The sequence below is a fragment of the Hyalella azteca genome, unplaced genomic scaffold (genome assembly GCF_000764305.2).
Source record: "Hyalella azteca isolate HAZT.00-mixed unplaced genomic scaffold, Hazt_2.0.2 contig11177, whole genome shotgun sequence".
Taxonomy (NCBI): domain Eukaryota; kingdom Metazoa; phylum Arthropoda; class Malacostraca; order Amphipoda; family Hyalellidae; genus Hyalella; species Hyalella azteca.
The window spans coordinates 1-10,025 of NW_025941185.1; the positions used below are offsets into that span (position 1 = coordinate 1).

The following is a 10,025-nucleotide window of genomic DNA, read 5'->3' on the forward strand; positions in this document are numbered from 1 at the left end:
GTAAAAATCTGAAATAAATCTGTCCGCAAATTACTAATATTGTCTACTTATATTTCAAATTTGGAAGAAATCCGTTCGGTATTTATGGATTTATGACTGGGTAAGTTGAAGGTGAAGTTAGGTTTGCCTCTTGAGATCGCGCTTGAGTTCGCGCTTGAGTTCGCTGAAGTGTCGATCCGGTATGCATACATTTAATTGAGTGAATGATGATACTATGTATTTTCTATTTACGTGCACCTGAACCAATACACTTGTTCTGTAATTTTTTACCTTTTGGTTTTGCATAAGCATTTGGTTAAAAGCTGGTTTCTGAGTCGCAAAATGAACATTTTTCAAACTTATGCATACATAACCTAGAGCCGCATGAATCGCATTACATCTGCGCCCTTTCACTGTCATCTGTCAGACATAAGCCGAGTAACTTCCCATTCTGCAATTTAGTGCATTCCAAAGTTTAGTAACTTCAAGCTTCGATTTTGTACCAATTATGGCTACAAATTACAAAGTTGTATCTGATGATACTCAGTTTAACGAAGAATTAAATAATGCTGGAGGAAAATTGGTGATCGCGGATTTCACATCTGCAAGGTAATTTGATTTTGAAGGCTTCGCTTAGTTCGCTAGTCAAACAATTCAATTCGACGGTTTATCAGCTTACTGTCCAGCGACGTGTCATTGACATAGAGTTGGCAATGGCAAATGACACCTAAGGCCTAAGCAGCCGCTCAACTCAACTTTTTTCTTGCCATTTGCCAGTAATGACAAAATAACTCCAAGAATTCATAGTTACGTTGTCGTCGTTGTTGACCCTCCCCCGCCTCGCTTCAAAAGTCCAAATACATCTATAGTTATGTATGCCTAAGTATGTGGTATATTTGAATAATCAATAAGGTTGATATAGCCTACCTAGATTGCAGGAATTTATAAAATGGTTTGTGTGTTTCCAGAAACTTGAGGCAACATTTTGTTCTTAAGCCTATTGGTAAAAATAGGCCACTTTCCTTATTTTTTACTGAATAACTTGGAAAAAACCTTAGGAAATAGCAATGGATGAAATTTCCTAGATTGATGGGCATTTATGCCAATTAACTGCCAACTGGTAGCCAGTGTAGAATTCTAGAGGGATAGGTAAATTAACCAGTAGGGTAAACGCGGTATATTCCGAGTTCCGACATCGTATTTACAGTTTAATTCCGTCACGGCGTCACCTCTCTAGTTTTTCCTTTATATTAAGCTTTGTTTTAGTTCCATGCGTTTGCTGATGGTTGAAATGGTGACGTCATACATTTGCGCGTCAAACTACTGCCAAAACACTAGGTCTTGGCCAAATTCAGTATGGAATTCTCAATTCTGTACCTATAGGTAATATATTATCATGTTTACAAAACAAAATATATCGAAAAATTTACCACCTTCCACCGAAGTGACAATTGATACTCTTACACTGAGCTCGTCAGAAACTGTGGACACCCGGACAGCTGCACAGCCTGCACTTCCTTTAACTTGCTTGCGTGTGGTTTGAAAACCAATAAAAAGTCGGCAACTCTTCCCTCCAAATCATAGGTACACTAGTCGTGTATCCGTATCGACAAATTTTTGTAATGAATATGTTCCAAAATAAAAATAAAAATTGCGTAAACTTTCACAGAAAATTCTCACAATTTTACTGATACCAACAAAGTTCTCAAATCCACACGGAATGATGGGATAAATTGCTAATCTCTCACGGCGTATGGCAACATTGTGTTGAGTTGACTGTTGATATTAGACAAGACGGTGTCAGACACCTTGTTTTGGTCTTGTAAAGTTCAATTTCATAATACCTAAATAGATTTGATCCACATTTCACATCCACAGTGACATTTAAATGATGGAAAATTGTTTCAAAAATTAGACACCAATTGATACGCTTCTAAATACGAATTTATTCATGTTTTTGCCCTATAATGTCAAATTTGTCTTGATAACTTCACTTCAAATCCTGAATGATTTTGGCTCCCATGGCAAGTTTTTGAACGTCTTGTGTCTTTTAGAAAACGTTGGTTGTTTATAAGCAGTAATTATTTTATTTTAATGAACCAAAGAAAGTTTAGTCATCGAAATGATAAAATCATTAAATTTAAAATATTAAGTTATATGAGTGAGATCATCAATTATCAAAGAAGCTGTAAGAAAAAATTGTTGTTTTGATGTAAAAGAATGTTTTTAATTTAAAAGAAATGCAATGCTTGATTTTCAGAAATACGATGTAAAAATTAATGATCCATATTAGAATTCAACAGGCGCGACTCATTCAGAATTAAATTGAAAAAGTTGGTACCTATTTGAAATTTACGGTTTTACAAATTGCTTAATTGAACGCAGTGCAGAAATTCAAGATCACCTATGAGTATGAATTAAGGTCTCATGACTGGAGATCTCAAAATTTATTGTACTACCGCGTATGTTTGATACATAAGCTTTTTGTCCTTTTGATGAACAGAGTTTATTTAGGTTCTATTGACTGTAATAGGTAGAACAATGTGACATATTTGCGGCCATCCAACGATCGGTTGACGGCTTTGACTCTTGATACCACTGTACAAATATTGCGGTGGACACATCTTCCAGAAGTTTCAATGCAAAGATTCTTATTTAAAGGATAATAAATTGATTTGTATTTGTTTACTCAAATTACTCCCACCTATAGATATAAATGAACATTATTCAATTTATTTTAAATGTTTTTCATGAATTCGCATTAAAATATTTATTTCAAAATCAACCATGTCAAAGTAACGAAATAATTTGTTATAGTTTTAGGCTTCCGAAAATATTTCAAACCTCTATCAGGAATATCATAATTAATCATTCTCTTGCATTGAGTATATTAACGTTATGAACCGTGCCGCTGCTGCCGCGATCGTCATTCGTTTTCGTAGTTGCATGCTGGGCGCCTGCTTTTGTTGTTCTATTTAGTTTTGCTCCCATGAATTGCGTGTTTAGTGTGTGCATCATGGAAAAGTCTGCATCAAACTTTACAGCGTAGTCGCTCACGGTAGCTGTAATTACTTTATTAAGTTTAGTTCTTTGCAGTCATATTAAGAGACAAATCTTTAACAAACTAATGCTTTGTATAATTTTAATTGTTGAGTGAAAGCTGCGCCTGCAGCCTTGCTGGGATGCTGGCACGCAACATTTCCAAGTGAATTACCTTATAGAAACTTAGCATACCCATACGTGTTTTAAGCCTATAAGAAGTTCATTTTTTTGCCTCAAATAATGTTGTATCGAAAAACTGGTGTAGGTGTATCGGGAATAATATATGAACCATCAATATTAGAATTCCATCCTGTTGGCCATCTAGCAGGAAAATATTGAGATCCAAAGAGAGACAATGCACGCTACCCAGTGAGATCATCAAAAAATGTGTCAAATTTGAAAGTTGACCTTGCTCTACCAAATAGTGAATAACTGTTTGTATAGGAAGAATATTATGGTTTGAGACTTTTAAATATGTCTGTGAATATATTAGGAATCCTTTAAGTATACTTGTATTTGCTGATTTCAAGTGGTAAATAAATTAATAGATGATAAAGTTGAGAAATGGATTTAGACACATGAAAACTAATTCTGTCACAACTTGAATTGGACACACACAGATCATTCCAAGCTTTGTACAAAAATTAAAATTTGCTTAATTACAAGCTTAATAGTTGTTAATTAAAAGCGTAATTAAGTAGTGTTCAATATTCATTAGTGTTCTAATTCAAAGCCGTGTTGTATTCCTATACAGCTCACACAGCGAACGGAATTCGAACACGTGGATGACGGCATTACGAATCAGTAGAATTTGAAGCGCGGACGGAATATGCCTCACCACGTGCCAAATATAGCCACACACAGTGACGTAATATAGGGATTTGGTAGGTTTGCATTCTAAAGGCTTTTAAATAAATATGGCAACATTTTGTGATGTTTCGTCATTGCTGATGCGTAGTGCGGTGTTTTGAGAGTCACATAAAGCAAACAGAACTTGAGTAACGCATATGGTTATTTTTTATAGTTTTTAATTTCTCGATGCGTCCTTAATCTGACGGAATATACCACGTTTACCCTACAGACAGGCTGAGACAGCATGTTGGAAAGCAGTAGGGTAGGGTAAACGCGGTATATTCCAACATTGTGGGTCACTCACGATGTGTGACCCACTCACTTCTCAATCAACACTTCTCAACTTTTTTCCTTTATATTAAGCTTTTTCTTAGTTTCACGCATTCATTGATGGTTGAAATAGTGACTATCATACTATTGCGTGCCCACTGTGCAGAGAGTGGATGAATATTGCAAGATCTTTGGCGACGCTTCAGTAGCAAAATTTACGCATTCAGAAGATCTTGCTGACACATTTAGATTGAAATTCTTTCATTTAATATATTTGTCAGTCTTCGGCCAACTATTTGAAAAAGTAAGGTTTCCGGTATGTTGGATTGATCAGTATGCAGTGAAGCTTGTCTGGAAATCAGTTGCGATGAGTTCCCGCCAAAAAAAATGTAAACATCAAGTTTACGATTACGTAGTTGCAGTCACATTAGAGGGGTCAGACTGCATCATCACATGTTCAGTTGACACTTGCTGTACAATTGGACTGTTTTTAGGGTAAAATTAGTTATTTGGGGTAACACATGCATGCAACCTTGTAAATAAGTTTGTGGCTTGTAAATAGTTTATCATTACTCAGCGTAAATGGCTTTTCATTAAAAATTACCCGGCAACGCTTAGGGCTTAAAAACCCATATATTGGTGATGCTGCATCCACCCTCTGCACCATGGTTGCGTGCCATACTATTGCCAAAACACTAGGTCTGGGCTGTCTGGCAGGAAAATGTTGAGATCCAAAGACATGCCTGAACATTAATTGGCAAAGAGAGACAGTGCGCATCACCCAGCGAGAACATCAAAAAATGTGTCAAAGTTGATAGTTGACCTTGCTCTACCAAAAAGTGATAAACTGTTTGTGTAGAAAGAATATTGTGGTTTGAGACTTTTAAATAAGGCTGTGAATATATTAGGAATTCTTTAAGTATATGTATTTGCTGATTTCCAGTGTTAAAAAAATTAATAGATGATTAAGTTAAGAGATGGTTTTAGACAAATAAAAACTAATTCTGAAAGAGCTTGGAATTAGACTCATACAGCTCCTTCCAAGCTGTGTGCAAAAATTAAAATTCTCTTAATTAAAAGCTTAATAGCTCTTAATTAAAAGCCAAAATAAGTAGTATTTAATATTCAATAGTGTTCTAATTCCAAGCTGTGTCGTATTCCAGTACAGCCGGAATTACGAATTAGTAGAGTTTGAAGCACGGCTAGACCCGGAATTAGTCTCACAAAATGCCAAATTTAGTCGCACACAGTGTCGGAATATATGGATTTGGTAAGTTTGCATTCTAAAGGCTTTTAAATAAATATGGCAACATTTTATGACATTTCATTGTTGCTGGCGCGTAGTGCGGTGTCTTGAGAGTGACATAAAGCAAACAGAACTTGAGTTGCGCATATGGTGATTTTTTTATAGCCATTCATTTTTTGCCATGTGCTTAAAGTGTCGGAATATACTGCGTTTACCCCTAAACGCAACATATTCTGACACCTTAAGGATGTAGCAAGAAATAAATGGCTATAAATAGATCACCGTATGCGCAACTTGAGTTCTGATTGGTTTATGTTACTCTCAAAACACCACACTACGCGCCAGCAATGATGAAATGCAGAGCTGGGCAGCACTACTTTGAAATGTAGCGGCCGCTACCGCTACATGCTCTAAATGTAGCGGGCGCTACCGCTACCACTACACCCACATCACTGTGCCACTCTAGAAGCTATCTTGATTACCATCATCACAAGGAATTTATGAGCGCGCCTGCCCAAATTGGGAGCTCAGCAATATCACCCGACCTTCCACCACAAAAACCCATTTTTTTTTTTGGCGACAAAAAAAAAAAAAACCTACGTAAAAAAAAACTCAGTGGTGGAAGATTTATTTTATTTTGATTATAGTCTAGCAGCTACAACACTTGTACAAAATGTGGGACGCTTGTCCGGATTCAGCCTGCCTGTCCCTTATTACCCTGTTTGACAGTATACAATAGCTATTAATACCTGTGACAAAACTTCAAGTGAAATTATTATTCTGAATATACTTATTAATTTATTCCTCCCATAGATGCCCACCATGTCAAAGAATTGCTCCAACATTTGCAAGAATGGGAGAGAAGTACAGTGGAGCTGTGTTCCTCAGCGTAGACATCCAGAAGTGTCCTGGATCAGCTCAGCAGAATGCCATCACTGCCACACCAACTTTTATTTTCTATAGAAACAAGGTGGGTTCAAAGGATTCCTTTTCTTTTTTGAAGTCAGCTTATTGCAATAGATTTATATTCAATGAGACAATATCTTTGACCCCACCATCAAATGATTCTTGAGACAAAACTTCCTATCCTTTAAAGCCCATTTAATGTCTGACAACATTCCTGCTCATCTCTCAACCCTTGTTTTTGACATGAGGGAAGTCACATTCATCAATGAATTGTCTGCTTTCTGCTCCTTGCTTGTCTTTTAGCATGGAAAAGGTGATAGAATTGAGATTCATGGGGTTGGTTTGATCAAAAATTTCTTTTATATTATTTTTAATGTGATATGTTATTCGTAATATTTTTGCATTACAAAATTTTTCTCATCCAAACCCACTCATGGTACAGTTAATGTTTGTATATGAGGTCACTATAATATTGGATGTAAACTAGCCAGGTTCCTACTGAAAACAAACTACACAAAAATCAAATCACAAATGATACAGGTACTCAAATTCTTTTCATATAAAGAATATTTATAAGCAGCACAAATTAGTGTCACTAACACTATGTTGTTTTTTTATTGAAGTAGAGATTACAATACTTCTATTTGGGTTTCAAGAGAAATTAATTACAATGTAAAAATTGGCATAATTTGAATGCACAAGATGTAATTAATTCATTGTTCAAGTTTTATGATTCTTCTTCACAAAATTGTCATTGTTTTGTGCAGACTAAACTTGACAGTTTGTCAGGTGGAGACCCAGATGCTTTAGAAGCCAGGATTAAAAAGCATTACTCTGAAGCTGACCAGGTTGAGACTCGAGATTCTGGAGTAGCTGGACATGTGAGTTTAGCTGTTAACTTTGTTCAAATGATAGTGTTTCCGTTCCACAGATTAAGTAGATTAAGTTACCAAAAACTTTATATTTCATCGAATTCTGTCATTAATACTGTTATAACACAGTTGTGAGTTAGATATTTACTTTTTATAAAGATGCAATAATTTTGCATTGATTTGAAAATATTTTCATTGTAGAAATTTTAATGAAAGTTCTCTATCTCAACTGTTAATTGAAGCTTCACGTTTTTTCATCTAAATGGACTCCTCTCAGCTATATTGTGATTCAGGTTTTTATTCCTTTAGTACAGAATTGTATATCAAGCATCTTATTGTACAGATTGATCTTCTTCCCATGATCAACAAAAGTGGCTGTGAATGCCTGAACCAGAACAGTGACCATCCATACACCAATGCTGTCTTCTCCAGCAGTGATGACACTTACCTCGAGAGTGATGCTGATGAACAAGTTAGTAGCTTAGAATCATCAATATAATGACTAAGAAATGTTTGAAATTATTGTGTTTGCTAGTCATCAATTTGTATTTTATTTGTATTTAGTCATCAATTTGTATATATATATATATATATTCATCAATTTATTTTGGTGTGTTTTGCAGTTCTCAAGAGCTCAGAGGGCAAGGCATTAAACAGTTTATAGTTCTAATTTTATATCTTAAATAAATTTTCTGATGGAATCAATTTTATCAGTGATATTTCTCAGAGGAGAAATTTCTTTTGTTTTCTGCTTTAAAAGCTGGGACAGAAGAATAAATTTTTTTATTGGCATCTAGATTTGCTCATTTATTATCTTGTTAGGAATTTGTACATTTTTTAATTTTGCTCATTCACACGTTTATATATTATTTGATAGTCAACTATTCCTCAATAAAGTTAATTGGCTACCAATTTCATATCAATTTAGGTTTCTGTCTCCCTTCATTTTTTTATATTTTTAAGTCTACCAAATTGGATCTACATAATTGAGTTGTCGCTCTCGATTGCTAGACATGTTAAATTTTGCAGCTGATCCTGTCTCTGGAGTACAGCCAACATGTAAAAGTGCACAGTTTACGCATCAAAGGACCGGCAGACACTGGCCCCAAGAATGTACGTCTCTTCATCAACCAGCCTTACGCCATGGACTTTGACTCAGCTATGAACAACATAGCAGCCCAGGAGCTAACGTGAGTTGCTCTAAGGTATAGACATTGTCAGCAATTAGAAATAATTTACTCTGGTTCGCTAAAGGCAATGAATTTATTTTTTGGCTGGAGAACAACAGACCAAACTGATGACTACATTTAATGTATTTGGGATGCCAATTTTGTATTTATACTTCTATTTTTTAATGGTGATGAGCTCTACTAATATTGGTCAGAATTTACTATGTTCATGCTTTTTGTGACGAATTTTTTTGTCAATATCCAATGTTAGTTATGTCTGTACAGACTCACGTTGAATCCGTTCATAAACTTCGAAATACATATATTTACCTGCTATTTGATGCGCAGGCAGTCTATTGGTTTATTTCAATGTATTATCTGTTCTATTACTGGCTTATTCCTGTACAGATTGACCGAGAAGGATTTGAAGGGGTCGCTCATCAAGCTGAAGTATGTAAAATTCCAGAATGTCCAGAACTTGACGATATTCATCCAAGACAACCAGAGCGGAGACGAGGTGACCAGGATCAACTCGATACAGGTTCGCAAGAAATTTATTTCTGAAATCTAGTTATCCTGCAGTGGATTATTAAGTATTCAACTTTTGTTATTCTCGTAATTATAAAGTTTATCAATATTTCGCGATTCCATTTAATTATTTTGAATTCCTTCATATATTTTTTCGATTATGGTTTTAATATTTGGCTTAGTGTTTGAAACGTAATATGCACACTCGGAAATTTCATAATTTCAAAGCCACTCAGATTAAGTAGAATCTTGTGAAACGAAATGATGAAATTACTTTAAGTTAGTTAAACTATCGTTGAAAATACTTGTTTTCATGCCTTTCAACGAAATTAACCATTTATTGGCATTATTTTATATCCAAATTTATAACGTGCTGATCTTAGATATTTTGTTTGCAGGTTATTGGCAGCCCTGTGCAGACGACAAACATGTCGGACTTCAAACGCGTCGCCGGCAAGAAAGGTGAAAGCGAATGATGCTCTTTTGTCCAACATTCATTTTCGAAGCTTGAAGACTATCGTTTCCCTGTGTAACATGATTGGAAAAATAGCTGTGGCCCATTTCTTCTATTCAGATTTCGAAATTTGTCCATATCGCATAGTTTGCTATAGCGCCGGCAGCAATGCACATTTTGCAAGCTATCAGCTGATGAACAGCGTTTGCTGGATAGTGCTCCAAATTAAAAAAAAAACACAACCTAATTGAACTAGATAGGCTGAAATTCCTTAATTAAGATTAAGGAATTTGCTGGTATTTTCAGTGTTTCGTGACATGTTGTAATTGATTATTCAAATTTTAGTTTTTCAAAGTCAACAGATTCGTGTGTTAGGTATAAATGTCTTTATTTAAATGCACTTGGTTTAACCTCAAGCTGTAATAGCTCTCACTTTGTACCTCGAAATTAAATTTATCTAATGGCGACTATTTTCACAATCGGGAAGTTTCATTCAACCATCTTATTCAGTTGTGTGCTTGGTAAGTGGTAACATATAAATAGCCTATGACTGAACAATTATCAAGTTCAGTCGTCTAAGTTTCTACGCGTCAGTTCCAGTTCACGGCTTGAACTGAAAATGCCCATATTTGAAAACCGGCTATCAAATCTCCTATTCAAAAAGAAAAAACATATTTCCAATTGAGGACCTCGTCTCAACGTTCCGA

General features: G+C 35.3%; 1 protein-coding gene across 1 annotated transcript; it reads left to right on the forward strand.

Moving 5' to 3' along the window:
• The first annotated feature begins 395 nt into the window (after nucleotides 1–395).
• Nucleotides 396–9,797, forward strand: LOC108677945 (thioredoxin-like protein 1). Its single transcript, XM_018166261.2, has 7 exons — nucleotides 396–588; nucleotides 6,203–6,359; nucleotides 7,063–7,176; nucleotides 7,511–7,639; nucleotides 8,197–8,357; nucleotides 8,745–8,877; nucleotides 9,263–9,797. Exons 1-7 carry the CDS (start codon nucleotides 488–490, stop codon nucleotides 9,338–9,340), a joined length of 873 nt encoding a protein of 290 aa, XP_018021750.1. The 5' UTR covers nucleotides 396–487; the 3' UTR covers nucleotides 9,341–9,797.
• The last annotated feature ends 228 nt before the right edge of the window (nucleotides 9,798–10,025 follow it).

Excerpts from the sequence above, each read along its gene's own strand:
- LOC108677945 (XM_018166261.2), top strand. The coding sequence starts at position 488 with ATGGCTACAAATTACAAAGTTGTATCTGATGATACTCAGTTTAACGAA. Across the intron at positions 8,358-8,744 it reads ATAGCAGCCCAGGAGCTAAC|ATTGACCGAGAAGGATTTGA; the intron begins GTGAGTTGCTCT and ends ATTCCTGTACAG. Across the intron at positions 8,878-9,262 it reads CCAGGATCAACTCGATACAG|GTTATTGGCAGCCCTGTGCA; the intron begins GTTCGCAAGAAA and ends TTTTGTTTGCAG.